Below are 15038 nucleotides of genomic sequence, written 5' to 3'. Positions count from 1 at the left end.
AGCAGGAATCAGGCAGTGTCATATGTAGAGGCATAAAAAAGAATCTGTGGATTTTCCCCTGTTCCCATGAGGACCCTTTTCTGCGCTACGTTTTTCTTAGTAAGTGAAAAATGGCTCTTAGGGTAGAAAGATTTTATTGGCACTCATTCAAGAACTTGTGTTAACAATAGATATATTGGAATCACTGGTATATTCATCATTTGAAAACATAAATAAGGTCCAGGTGACTGTGCTAAAATAAACCAACTCCCAACTTAAATCCCCCAAAAGGAGGGGTGGAGGAGTAGGTAAGGAGAAGTAAGGCCAGGAGCTGAGCTCTGGCAAAGCTTGAAGGCAAAATGCATTGTAGGTATGGAACAAGAGTAGGTTTATTTACAAGATGGATAAACACGAGGTATGTGTGTTGTTGTTCTGTGTGTGCTTGTGTGTACATTAACACGTGCAAACCAGCCTAATGTGTAACATATACAAAAAACACTTAAAACAAGAAAACAAAAACAGTCCATGATGCAAAACTACTGCTAGACATTGGGAGCGTAAATGTACTGCACAGGAAGTGTGTTCAGTGAGCATGCATTTTTGTGCAAGGAGGGCCTCATTCAAAGCCTGAGGCAGCCAGTGGGAATTCTTCCATTGACTTCCACGGGCTTTGTACCAGACCCTGATAACGGCAGTCCTGTTCATCCAATAGGCAAATTCATCAGTTATGGATGGAACCCAGCCTTATGCCACATATGTCTTCACAGGAAATGAGGAAGGAAACTAGCAGAAGCCCCAGCAGACCACAGCAAATCTTCAGTTAAAATGTGAAACACTTAAAGGGATTTGTTACACATTAATTTTAGATGGCTAAGGTCTAGTTTGGGTGGTGGAAGGCCAGGGCTAATGGTGCTTAGCCCCTCCCCCCACCCGAACTAATTTTGCAGTGGCCAGCAACAGCAGCAGCACCACAGTGCTGCCATCCTGAAGTGCCTGGTGCCACTCGGCACCACCGCAATGCCGCACCGCTGCAGCACCGCACCCAGCACCACCGCCGCGTACAGCACCAGCATGCACTGGCCCTGCAACGGCACTCACCCCTCACAAATAATATTTCCTCCAGCTGCTACCAACTAAGGGGCTTCTTAGCCCCAGACTGCCCACTCATCAAGATGTGTAAACTAGTTTTAAGCACCCTTTAGGCTTTTTAAAGTTACGCCACTCCATGGCAGGTTTCACTCTGATTTATGTTAGCCAGCTCACATTCCATGACTCCCCAGAGATGGGCTGCCCAAGTTTCAGTCCTCCACCATCCCAGGGTGCAGTGTCCTCTCCCTTCCTGTTCTATGTGGACAACTCACAACTGTAGCTCTTAGTCAGGCCCATGCTCACTATCCCTCTAGTGGCAAGTCGCAGCTCTGCAGGTTGGGGACAGTCAGAGAAGGGTTTTAGCCTGAACATGCAACTACTCGAAACATTGATCAACATTTGAGAAGCTTAAAATCTGCAATGTGTAACAAGGCCCAAACGCTTACCAGGCTTATCCATACCAAATAAGGGCCTTCTTGCAAGGCTTCCTCAGGGGGTCAGACAATGATCTGTTGAGGTCCCTTCTGAGCCTAGCATCTATGAATCTAATAAGCATCTGCACACTGAAAACAATAGGGTTGAGAATATATTTTATATAATACAATACTCATATGGACATGGGGCCAATATCAATGTTCGGAAATAATTACTAAAGAGCTCATGTTCTTCATTTCAGCCCCAGACTGATAAAGGTTTTAGGCATGTTCTTATATCCAAATACAGACAGTCACTGAAGTTTAAAGGACTTAAAGCAGGTATTTAAATGCTTTGTTGAACTGAGGCTAGAGGGAAGATTTAGAAAAATGTTTCACTCCCCCAAATAATAAACAATTTGTACCAGATTGCTCACTTAAGCATTTCTGATCCTAAAATTATCTCTGCCCTGTTCCAGATTCTTATGCCTTCTACTGAGGAACCAGAGCTGCTGGAAAAAAAGCTACAAAAATATTTTTTATAATGACAAAGGTGCAATTTTTTCCAATTTTTCCACAGTCATAGGAAATGAGAAAACTCTCTCTCAGATACTGAAGATGGCCCCATTGCTTGAATACTAGAATACTTCAGAATCGTTAATGTGCTTATACTATTTGAGTTACACTTGCAACTCAGGAAAGGGTTAGTGTGAATGTGTGTCCTGTAGAGCTAGAGAATATAACAACTGTATGTCTTATAGATAATATAACAACTGTATGTCTTATAGCTAAAGTTTGTCCAACTGGTAAAGCTGGTAAAGAAATGGAAAATTTCTGCCCAAGAGATGGAGGTGGGAACCTTTGCTTTGAAGGTGATTTTTTTCTGGCTATTTTGAGCAGAAAAAAAATGGTCCTGTGGTCCAATGCAGACAGGTGCTAACCCAGTGGCATAACTAGGGGGGAAAGATAGGGGCAACCACCTTGGGCAACAACTTGGGGAGAATGGAGTTAAAAAAACAGCTGTAGCTAGCAGCTGCATATTTGCATTTACATTTATGAACCAGAAGTCACTGCTTCCACCTTGCCCTGGGTGCCTGGCTGTGTCCCTACACTGCTGTGCTAACCTGTAATTTGAAAGACCTAGAACTAGTTCCTGCTTTGTTCTCTACTATGAGCCCTGATTGCTTGTTCCAGCGTGACACTTATGGTATGTCTACTGCCTTGATAACATGCCCAGGTGCACTACCATGAAATACGTTCTTCCTGTCCCTTCATGCACCTCATGCTCCCAATCTCCAAATACAATGCAGCTGCTTTCTGGTGTGTCCCTGAGCCTGCATGCACTACATTGAAGACTGTAAGCCCTAGCACAGCATTGAGCCGCACGCTCAGGGTTGATCCGAGGTGGCTACACTGCCTAATTGCTGGGGTTCAGCATCTGTAGAGCAGGAGCGAGTGGGTGGGGACAGCTTCCCAGAAGCACCCATGGGAATGCGCTCTGTGCCTCCATTCCCAGCCCATACCACAGGATAAGAGCACTTCTCCTCACAGGTATGCATGAGGGGAAATATATTAAAGACAGTGAAATCATCTGGGACTGGGATGGTGGGGGTCATGTAAGTACTACAAATAAAAGCTTTGAAATCAAAATGGCTTGAATTCTAATACAAAATAAAATGCACACCAGTCGAATAAACATGGTAGTGATTCCACCTGTGTCTGCATCACAGCAGCATTCATCGCCATTTGAGTGCTATGTGTTTTATGGAACATCAATTTATTACTTGACACTTCTAGTTTGCATTCATCTAACTTCTGCACATATGCATTTTTGCTCTGCCAGTTAAATTACTATAAGATAACATCATACATTATTGAATATATATCTCAATTATAGTATCAAAGTCTCAAACCCTCACATTCTATTCACCATGAGCAGGGAGAGGTAGTTAGCCATATTAGTGTGAAGTCAGGCAGAAGGCAGGTAGAGATGCATCTTATAGACTAACTAAATAAGATAGAGAATGCATGCACACAAACTTTTGTGAACTTGAGTTCACTTCATTGGATGCTGTGAAAAGACATCATGGGCACTCAGAAGATGCACAGTTTGGTCATTTATGATATTTTGGTAATACCTGCACCTACTGCAGAATGCCCTGCTAAGCAGCATAAAGTCATACAGGTTATCATTTTATAGCTTACCAATACAGCATTGTGTGGTTCTGTGCTGGATCAGCCTCTGATTTGATGTGTGGAGGCCAAATCACTTCACTGCAACGCATGAACGTGTGCCCCCAGCAGCTGCGGGGGCATGGCAGCGGCAGGAGCGCTGTGGCGGTAAGTGGGAGCTCCCACAGATACTGCTGGTTGTGGAGGGCAAGCGGGGCGGGGGGGAGGGGGTGGCAAGTGGTGACTGCCCGCAAGTGCTGCCTTTTTGTAGGGGGTACACTGCCATACTCGGGGGGTGCACGTGCACCTGCATGCGCCCCCTACGCATCACCCCTGCTGCAACATGTCTCAGTTTCTCAAGATAGTAATACTGATTGGCCCCACAGTGCATCATGAATTATTCCTGGATATTCATAAAGCTCCTAAAAGCTCTAGGATGGGGTTTTCAAGAGTGTTCAATATTCCTTTATTAAAAGTTAATGTGAGTTTTTCCAGTAACTTCAAGGGAAGTAGATGAGTATCATTCACTTTTGAGAAAAACCATCTTGCTTTGTTGCATAGGCAACTGGAAGGGGGAGCATGGGCGGGGAGAGGGGGCATGTGCCCCCCCTGACAGGGCCGTCCCCACTGCCAACGGCATCTGTGGGCGCCCACCAATGGCATCTGCAAGTGTCTGTCACCTCCACTCCCGCCACTAACGGCATCAGGAGGCACCAGTTGCCCATGCTGTGTTGTTTAAGATACCCCAAATTGTAAAGGGCTAAAAGTCATGCTGAGGGGGATTAGGGAATGAAGAAGCTGTCTTAGCTTCCATTTTATCTCTCTTTTTTAGACTAGCACAAGATTCTTTCCATTGGTATATAGTCCATGGCATGTCTATATTTCCTTTGCCTGCAGTCTGGTTAACTTAATGACATGTACCTTTAAAACTGTAAAGAACACCTTTTACTGACATATCATGCAGGCTGCTATAAAAGTCCCAAACGTGATGAGAGCTGAACAATGAGCTTTAGACGAGAACTGTAAATCATAGAATACTGTTGTTTATTCTCTTTGCAAGACACCCTGGCTTTGCTATCACAGAAAGGATCTGTTCCTGCTCCCACTGAAGTTAGGGACAACTAATGGGCTTCTGTAGAAGCAGGATCAGGCTGAATATGAACACACAGTTTAGAACACAGCCTAAATATTGAGATTTCAGTGACTGGAAAACTTGTCATTCTCAATAAAAAATTCACCATGAGCACTGGATAAGGACAGATTTACTATGACAAAAAAGTCATTACACACACACACGCGTGCGCGCTCACTCGTATACTTTAACACTGGTAAAAATATTACTGTATTTTCTTGCATATGGCAAAATCAGCACTTAATACATGCACCCCAATTTTTAGGGAAAGGTGTGTATACTCAAGAAAATATGGTATTATAAGTAGAGGTAAATAACGTATGCTACACTGATTGGTTGCATTGATCTAAACTAGGAATTTTTGATATTTTAAATAAGGGTGTGATTTTAAACCTGCTTAGTTAAACTGATGCCAGCCCATCTTATTTCCATTTAAACCAAAATTATATAAATTTGGTTTATGTTGATTTGGGATCAGATTAGCCTAAATTGAAATAAATCATTTCTATACTACACTAAATATCCACATGGGAGTTTGCTCTCTTTTAACTATATCAGTTTAAAAAGCAATTTAATTAACTAGATGCAACTTCTGAATATAGATAAGATCTACCTCCCCATCTGTCCCAATTCCTCCTAAATGTGCATATCTTCTATGAAAAAGCTTGGGTACAACCTAGCAAGGGAAGCATGTGCCATGAAATTCCCCATGTGGTTTTGTGATGGAACCTTTATGTGATCAAACCCCAGCATGTTACAGGGGTAACTGGATTGCGTGCCCACTCGAGGTTAGAAGTTCCTTGAGATTAGCCTCCTCCAGGCCAGTGCCCAACTTGGCACCAGGATTCTGAACTCAGGAACTTCTCTTGCGTTTTGGAGAGTGCCTTACGCACTGAATTAGAAGCATGATCCACTTCCAGAATGACATTTTGTCTTCCTAAGACTTTGAGAATGAATCATTTACCGAAGTTCCAAGTTCACAGCAAACAAGCATGGGACAGCAGCCAAGCCTTGCTACTGCCGTTGCATAAATAGTGTGTGCGCACTATGGTGAGGGGGTTGTTGTCATATGAATTCTGCATGCTGGCATCTGTAACTATGTGGCAGCAGACTCATGGATCATTGACTGGGCCACCAGAGTGGGAGCTATAAGTTCTGGGTTCTCATCTCAGATCTACTATGAGCATGTTGTTCAGATTGGTGCTGCACATCTTGGTTTCCCTGGCCAGAAAATGGGGAGAACAACCCTGATCTACTTTGAGATCCACAAACGAAAAGCTGCTGTATGAGAACTTAGGTATTTTTCAGGCTGAACAATTTGCAAAGTGTGTGAAAGCCCACAGCAGCCTTGGAGGTGGGAGTCACTTTCTCTTGTTGAGTATCCCTTACCATTCTGTAGTCTCACAGCAATAAATAACTTCTAATGTATCTTAGAGCCAGGAATATAAGGGTGCAAGGATGGCTGGTACATGTCTAAGGGAACGTGAACCTTCCTCAACAATTTGCATTTTGGCTTTAAGAGACTTTGCATGCCGCCTTTCCATCACTGCACAGGATACATGATGCACATAAAGCATTAACAACATTCTACAATTGCCATCGTTTTCTTTAGCCTGCAGTTGCTAGTAGTCCCCTAATACTGTCATATACACTAATTACACAAGGGAGAGTGCAGCACTCACCTGCCGTTCTTGGTCACGATCATCTCATTAGTGACTTCCCGGAATCTCTGCCAGAGTGCTGCATCTTCTAAGACCACCTGGAGCTGTTTCTCAGTGGGATCCCCTTTGTCTCTCCCAGCCTGAAGTTCGTTCTCCACAACGTTGAGGAGCCTGGAGACTGTGCAGTCACTGGGCTTCTTACACCCCAAATCAGCCATGGTGACTTTACTGTCATTAACTTCAGGTGGCTAAAAAAAAATAAATAAACCCAAAACAAAACGAAAAAACCCCCCAAACACAAAGAAAACCAAAAAAAAAAAAAAAAAAAACCCACCAAAAAAACCAAACCACCAATAAAATCCACAAACCTAAGCAAGATTAAACCCCAAGCCAATTAATTAGCTACAAGCTAACAACTCTGCTCTCCTTGTTCGTTTTCCACCGACTTGTTCTTCAGCCCTTAGAAGTCACAATGGGACAGTGACACCAGTGTGTTAAGGTTTACATACACATGTACATACAAAAAGAGGGCTATCTTCTAATTACTTGTCAGGTCAGGTGGGTGGCAACCTGATTACGCAATTGGCTGCCTCAAAAGAAGAGTCCTCCATCCAAATTAGCAGGCTTTTATCTTTTTTCCAACCTGAAGTGGGTCTAATTGTTCTGCTTGAGAACCAGGTTTCCATTAATGAAAAAATATTTCATTTCCAGACTGAAACAATGCATGGAAATTGCATTCATGCTGATGTGAATGCCCGCTGAAGGCAGGGAGCAAGCAGGCAACAGTCAAGGCTGTTACAGAAAAATGCTTGTTATATTTTTGTTATAAACATAGAATTGCCTGTCCCACTCTTCTGGATTCTTAAAATAAAGTAATAATAAAAGGTCCTCATGCACTTTGCTCTAGATCAGAGATGTTCAAACTGGTGGCCCTGTGGGCCAGATGAGTGGTGTGGGGTTGGTCTGTGGGCCAGATCCAGTGCATAGGCCTGATCAAAAGCACACGGGGTCAGGACCAAATATGGCACACAACCCCATACTGTACATGCTGGATTGGGCCTGCAGCCCCCTCTCAGACTCTACATGTGCCAATTGGGCCTGCTGCCCTGCCCAGCGCACGCTGGATTGGGGCCTCCAAACCAGCCCCAGCCCACCAACCCATGCACCAGATTGGGTCAGCCAACCCCATCCCTACCCTCATGCATGCTGGATCAGCCCCCCCCATGTGCATCCAATGTGCACATTGGAACAGGCCCATTGCCCTGCCCTTATCTCCATGGGTACCAGCTAGAGCCTATGCATGGGGCCATTTCATCTGGCTCCCGGGGCTTTGAAATTTGGTGGTAGGGAAGCAGTTTCAGTGTTAATTGCCCCATGGGCTGGATGACATGCTTGCCCATGGGCCAAGGGTTGATCACCCCAGGTCTAGAGTAAGGAAGATTTAGGTGTCCTAATGCTATTTTAGGTGCCTCTTTAGGTGTCCTAATGCCTCGTTATGTGCCTAGGTCTCAGAAAACCCCTCTCTCACCCTGTAGGCACAAAACTCACTCAACGCCAAAGTCAAGTCCCTTGCATCTAAATTTCTGCTGACAACATGCCTAAATCCTAACAGCATTGAGTAGCTCATGGCTAAGCATCACTGAGCACATCTTAATAAGATGCTTGATTCACAAAAGACTAATGCTACTGCGCATTAGCGCAGCTGGCAAAAAACTGGGCTAATGCACATTAAGCATCACACAAATTGCATTCATCTGTGCTAATGCACAGTAGCACCAGTTAGGGTATTTTTAGTCCCTGTTATTACAGGTGCTGAATTTAATGCGCCATAATTACAGTGCATTAATGAATATGTAGTCGCACCCACTGAGACTCACAAAAATAGGTTCCCACAGGTAAGGTAGGTGGGTAAATTCCTATCTAGTAAGCTTGATCAGACCACATCTCACCCTGCACAGAGCCGAGCCAGGACAAGGAACCCCTTTTCTTACTTAACAGCATCTGCTTGGAATCTGTAGGATTTAGCTTGAGACCTTTCTGCCTCTGAGGCTTTGACACCACCTCTTCCCACCTTTCTGAGGAACTAGGGAACCATCCACCAGGCTGTGGGGTCTCCTGGGTGGGGCTCTCTGTCCTTCTTGTAGACTAGACTGTAAGTGCTAAACACCTAAGCATTTTCAGGACTTCAAGCTGCTCCACTTAAAAAATACCTAAACATTCATTTGAGGAGAGAAGGACTGTACAGCTTAGTGTTTAAAACAGTCACCTGAAGAGGAGAGCTTGGCTCCAGTGCCCGGCTTGCTCCAGTGAATATTCAAGTGTTTTATACAAAGTGAGCAGGAGGAGATAAAAGCACCTCACCCTAGCATAGCTTGGTAATTAGGACACTCATGGAAAAAAATAGGTTTGGAACTCCTCTGGAAGAAGCCCTCAAAAGGCAGGGTAGATATGCACTTTTATAGACTAGGTAAATGAGAGAGAGAGAGAGACAGAGAGAACGCACAAGCTTTCATGGGCTGAAGATCACTTCATCAGATGCTGTTAAAAGGACATACAAAAAGGAGAGGATAGGAAAGAGAAAAAATTAGAATACAAAAGACAAGGGCAGAGAAAGAGAGAGAGAGAGAGGGGAGAAAGGGGGGATGGAGGCAGGCTAGGAGAGTCAAGCAAACAAGCAGTAAACCCATAGGAACAAAGGGGTCACAAAGTTAATCCAGGTAAATGAAAATGAATCTGTAGTCCCTGTTTAAACCTTACTTAACATAGTCCAGGTTGTAGATGATTTCTTGTTTGTCCATTCACTGTTCCAACTGGTTTTTAATTTTTTTCTTGCCCGAGACCAGCAATCCTGAGGCCAGCGATGGAGTGTCCAGGGAGCTTGAAGTCTTTTACCAAAGGCTTTTATGTCTTTCTGCACCCTGAACCTGGTCTGTAGTGGCAAATGCTGTAACCAGAGCTACTGGGTGAAAGGCATGTTCTACATGGAATCCAAACAGACCGACTGAATTAGGCCTCACAGCAAAAGAGTAAGGGAATGACCCTTCTGTGAATCCAAGTAGGGTTCTAGGCCCGTGTATACTGAACTGCTGCTACTATACGTGTGCCCACATAGCTGCACCAGCAGAGCCCCCTCTTGGAGATGCAGCATATGCTGGTGGACTAGATTTTTCTGTTAGCATCATTAGACTGCCTCCCCAGATGACAACAGCTAAAAGCTAGCAGAAACCTTTTGCTGTCAGCATACCTTTGTGCAGACTGGGGACATTACTGTCCTAGGTATGTCAGCTAAACGGGGCTATGTTCTTTCCATATCCCTAAATAATATTGGTATGGTGACAAAACTTTGTAGTGGAGACCTACTGTATGTGCCGAATACTGCAGTGCCATCAGGAGTTAGGCACTGAAGGCATTTAGGGGCCTTCAGGGTTAGGGAAGGGTTTGGATGAATATCAGTGGCATCTACATTTGGAACGTAGGTACCTAAATAGGCCATCAGGCATCTACAACCCCTTTATGACTTTAGCCTTTACCATATGAAAACTGTCAAAGTGGCGTAAACAAGATCTATAGCAGATATGGGATAAAACGCCAATTGTGGTTTATTTTTGAAAAATAGTCTGATATTTTTTGGGTCTCAAAAAATAACTTGACTGAGAACATTATAGCTGTTTTATTTGATAGCCTTTAATGGGCTTTTATACCTATGATTCTTTCTGAGAAGCTGGAAGGCTGTATTTTTCGAGTTACTCCATCATGAGGGATAAATTTATGCCGTAGATGAACAGAAGTCTGGCACGCTTTTTAAGAGCCCATCAGACCCTATGGTGCACTTTCCAAAGTGCATCAGTCCTTGCATGCTAACAGCTTGATTAGTACACTACCCTTAAGGAAAAAAAATCAGATCCTACATCCCTTGATGGTGATGAAAAGCCTGCCAATACTCCCACTGACCGCAGTAGAGCCACAGCACTGGATTCCAGATCCCAGAACAGCAGACCTCCATGCCGGCAGTGATTTCATGCAATGCAGGACTATAGAGACTTGTTTACCATAGAAAAAAATAGTACCTGCAGTTCCCAATGGTGGTAGCATCAAAGCAAGCTGTATTTTAGACTGAGCCCAGGTATTTTCAAACTATGCTTGTTTTAAGTAAATTTAGGGCATATCGGTTCTCTTTAACCTTGATGTAACTCCTCCTAATTGTTGTCTATCAGAAAAAATGAAGTAGGTAAGTTACCCTGTCAACATGCAAAGAAGTCAGTTTCCCTTGTTGGTTGCAATATAGGGCTTCATTCATGCAGCCAGCAGTTACTGCCAGCTGAAGTCTGAGGTTCAGTGCGTTGAATTCTTGCACAGTGTATTGAAGTCAGTGGAATATTTAAAATATGGCTATCTGGCTTCTGGAGGGATGGGTGAAAAAGACAATCTGCTGATGCTGAATTCATAGGTTTTGGTTGTTTTTTTCTGCAGCACAGGAAAAAGAGGCTAAATTAGTTCTTTTTGTATATACTATACAATTTCAAATGGTGTCAGAAGTACCTAAGCACTTAATGCAGATAGCTAAATTACATATAATAACTAAAAGCTATGTTAAAAGAAATATGGTATATAAATTATGGCTGGCTGAAGCATTTTGAAAATTCAGAATTTTGGTGAAATTTACTGTAAGGCTCACAATTTCAATCAGTTCCAAAATACTTGCATACAGGTCTCCTGTTTTATTTTAAAAGCCATAGACTTTAAATGCAAAACTGATTTCTGTGCTGCTTGAAATATTAGGAAGCTAATTGCTCAGGAGATTCAAAGTTATGAATCCTACCAGCAGCAGTACCTCAGCCACATGCTTAGAGTAAAATTTCTACAGCAGTAGTTCTACAAGGCACTTTGACAGAACAAAAGGTACAAGATTTGATTTTCAGAGATACTGACTCCCCATCATTGCTGTTGATTTTTACTGGAATGGTAGCTGCTTAAAAGCTCTGGAAGCCAGACCCAATCTCCCCATCTTGTGCTTTGCTTCACTTCAAAATACAAACTCAAGTGACAATAACCCATAGTAGTAGAAAGGTAGTGATGTAGAAAAATGGGAGGGGAGACTTTTGGGGAAACTGTTGGTGAACTCCGGGGACAATCATTTGTTTGTCACAAGTTCATCAAGGACTTGATTACTGGCTCACAGGCTTCTTGTTAATCACACTGAAAAAATTATTGAGGAGTTGGGGGGGAGGGGGGGGAAGAGGATGATGCTGGGGGTTTAAGCAGCTTTCTTTAGTACATCATTTTAAAAGTTAGCAGTGTGGCAGGACAAAAGTACTTTGCAGCAGTGACACAAAGGCCAATATTTTTTAAATGAGTGGTTCAAAACCAGTACTTAAGCTTAGATTTAAGCAGACTGGTTTCTAGAAGTGTTCAGACTGTAAGGGTACAGTAGCTTAACTTCTATTGTGGAGCTTTTTTGGAAGCCTAACACTGAATCTAGCTGCCAAACTTTTAAATCACCATCTTTGAAAGTTTTAGAGGGAAAAGTTCTTTGGAGTCATGGTTGTTGATGTTTGCACTAAGGTAGCAAAGTATGTCCCAGTTTGTAAAGAGTGTAAAACAACAAGGTGTATACTTCCCTACTCATTTCCTTCCAGCACAGATATGAGTGAAGAAAATGTAAACATCAATGTTGTAACTGCTTTAGTGGAAATCAAAGCACAAGAGAAGAGAAGCATCAAGCTATAAAGTTCTAGCCCAGCATGCATGAAAATATGGGGTACATCTCCATGGAAGCTATTTAAGGACTGGCTATAAGCAGGGAGATGAAAGACGTATATATTTATATATAGGGCTTTAACACCCAAAGCAAGGTTTATGGGTAGCAGTAGCCATGGGTTTTACCTCATAAAGCACAAGGCTCAACATTGAAGTTTAGGAAACACTGCATGAGAAGAGCATGGGATTTTTCTTCAGATCTGAATTTCTGCATCTGTTCTTCCTATATAAATTTATTGTATGAACACTTGCTTCCACAGCATGCAAGAGAGGAGTGCAAGAGTCAACCTGATTGGGGCAGAGCAAAACTGGGAAAGAATTTCATTGCTAGAATTAAGGAGGATGTAAATTACTTTCCTCTTAAGACCCCTTGCCAGCAGTTAATCCCCTAAAAAAAACAACTTTGGCACTGAGATAGACCATTTCATATCCTAGCCTAGTGGAGAGACTTAATTCTTAAGGGCAAATTTGGAACCAAGTCTGTTCCACCTCTGAGTATCGTAGATAGGAAGAATGCTTTCACATCTGTTGAAAAGATAGGCCAGTTGGCTTCTGGATGTGGGGGCACAAGGGCTCAAATATAGGAATCCAGACTCAGGGAGTGCCTCACACCCAGTGCATAGTATAGAGTTGTGCTGAGCCAACTATTCTAGATTTGACAGAAAAGTGAACAATGAATAAGATTTCATACATCCTCACAAAATTAGCCTGGATACGTTCAGGATGTGAATTCTCTCCTTAAAAGTATGCATCTCAGATGCAAATCTAACTCATTTTTTCCCCATTCCTTCTATCTTTAAGTCCTAGATTACATATAACCTTGAACAGAATGCATTAACATCTATATAGCTTAGGCCACCAAATAAAATAAGATGCATGCAGGAAATCAGATAGACAGAGTAAGAGTCAGGGATGTCTGTACTTCATTAATTTTTCATTTCCACACTTAAAAAAAGACTTGCTTTTAGGTTCCCTGTTTTCTGAAGTCATTCCCTCTCCTCTACTCCTATTTCCTCTAACTGATTTTTTTTTTGTTTGCCAGATATCTGTATACTTACCAAGATTTTTATATCAGTTTTACCTACCTTCAAAGGCAGAGAAAGGAGAATTTGTCTCTTCTACAAACATTAGAACAGAGGCATAAAGAGGCTCAGGTCAGAGGGAGTCAGAGCTGGCTGTAGGAGTTTCTAGCTCCTAGACCTACTCTCAGATTTATGCTGGTGTCTGGAAAATGAAATGCTACCCCTAAGTCTGGTATTTGTTCCAGTATGAATCTGCATTGGTAGACAGACACAGAAAGCTAGGAACAGCCTTTAAAACTTAAAATTGGTCCATCCCATAGTCTCCATGGAGTTGCAGAGTAGGGGACAGCACCAGGACTAATGTTTATATGCTTTTAGCATTTACGGTCTGCAAACATTTCAGTGAATGGTTTTACTAGCCAGGACATTTGGGAAAGCAGTACATATTCACATAGAAATTAAGTTTTGAATTCTTTGCACTGAAAACTTGATTTTGGAAATTCCTCATTCAAGTAGGAACTAATGACTTGTGATTGGCAACCAGATCAGCAGAAAATACAAGCATCAGACACTGCCACAAATCAGCACACACAACATTCAAGGCAGAATTATTTATTTGGTGAACAATTTTGAATTAATACACTTTGCAAGGAAATCAGGGAAAATGGCAGAGAGGAAAATGCCTAAACCCAAGATTATAAATTATCTGGGTATTAAGGAGAACGCTCACCTAAGAACTGATTGGATTATTAGTTATTTTACTGTCCGATTAAACTCAAACCCCATACCTTCTGGCCAACAGCTGCTGAGACACCACAGAAAAAAAAAAAAGCAATTAAAATGGCCTGTTCTGCACCTGACACTGGATAGCTGTTTTTTTGTCTTCAGACCCACGCCGGCAAAAAGGCAGCCCTTCTTGATCCAATGAAATCCACAAGAGTAGGACTCAATCTTTCCACCTCCCCAGAACCCATTGAACTGCTTGAATGAGTAACCTTCTCTGAACATTCAGTCCCAGCAGCCAAACGAAACTTAACCTCGCTCATCAAAACATTCTCAGGAAATCAAACACCCACCTTGTGCTGAGGCTTAATTAAAAGAGAACAAAAGGACAGCTGCTCTTATCAGTGCTTTTAATCATGGATCTGGCACTTTAGGAGATTATTGAACTATAAGAGATTTAGGAAAGATTAGCTTTTTCATTACTACTGGAGGTAAAATAGCAGTTCCAATCCAGTGCTGACCACACATGTTTCTACTGGCCATGAAGACTTCTGCTGTTAGTACCAGACTGAAATTTCAACAGAGAGAAGCCCAGGCAGCAGGAAAATGGCTCTATGCATTTCTGTTCTGGAGGATTTTTTTTTTTTAAAAGCACTGAAAATTGAACTGATGAAATTAGGATGATAGCTTTAATCATGATCAGATTCCCCCACCCCACCTTTTCCTCCATCTCTGAGCCCTTCACAACTATACATTAACTTCTACAGGTCATCACTGGTCCATTTTTATAGTTGGAAACTAGAGAAGCAGGGAGGTTGGATCTGCTTGGACTACCCACACTCTCTCTCTCTGGCTGTTCCCCAGCAGTAAAGCCAAAAGATGAGATACTTCACACTAGGGAAGCAATAGCTCATATATCCAGACTAAAGTATTAAATCAAGTCACTTAAGACGGAGGTGCCATAAATATGCTTAAGTGGCTTGACTTTTCAGAGGAACCAAGTCCCCCCCAAATCAATTAAAGGCAAATAAGAGCTGTGGAGAGGGCATCTATGAAAAGCAAAACAACCAGACCAACATATTTTGTCTCT

At 42.5% G+C, this 15038-nt stretch overlaps 1 protein-coding gene across 1 annotated transcript in view; it reads right to left on the bottom strand.

Annotated features, from left to right (window-relative positions):
• TBX19 (T-box 19) overlaps positions 1 to 6945 on the bottom strand; it is a 36522-nt gene extending 29577 nt beyond the window's left edge. The window contains exon 1 of the mRNA XM_014522630.2: positions 6468 to 6945. Within this exon, the coding sequence (XP_014378116.1) occupies positions 6468 to 6664 (197 nt within the window). The 5' untranslated portion in view covers positions 6665 to 6945. The remainder of the gene's footprint in view (positions 1 to 6467) is intronic.
• Between the last annotated feature and the right edge of the window lie 8093 nt (positions 6946 to 15038).

Source organism: Alligator sinensis, unplaced genomic scaffold (assembly GCF_000455745.1).
Source record: "Alligator sinensis unplaced genomic scaffold, ASM45574v1 scaffold327_1, whole genome shotgun sequence".
Classification (NCBI taxonomy): Eukaryota; Metazoa; Chordata; order Crocodylia; family Alligatoridae; genus Alligator; species Alligator sinensis.
This window is presented reverse-complemented; position numbering and strand designations above follow the sequence as displayed.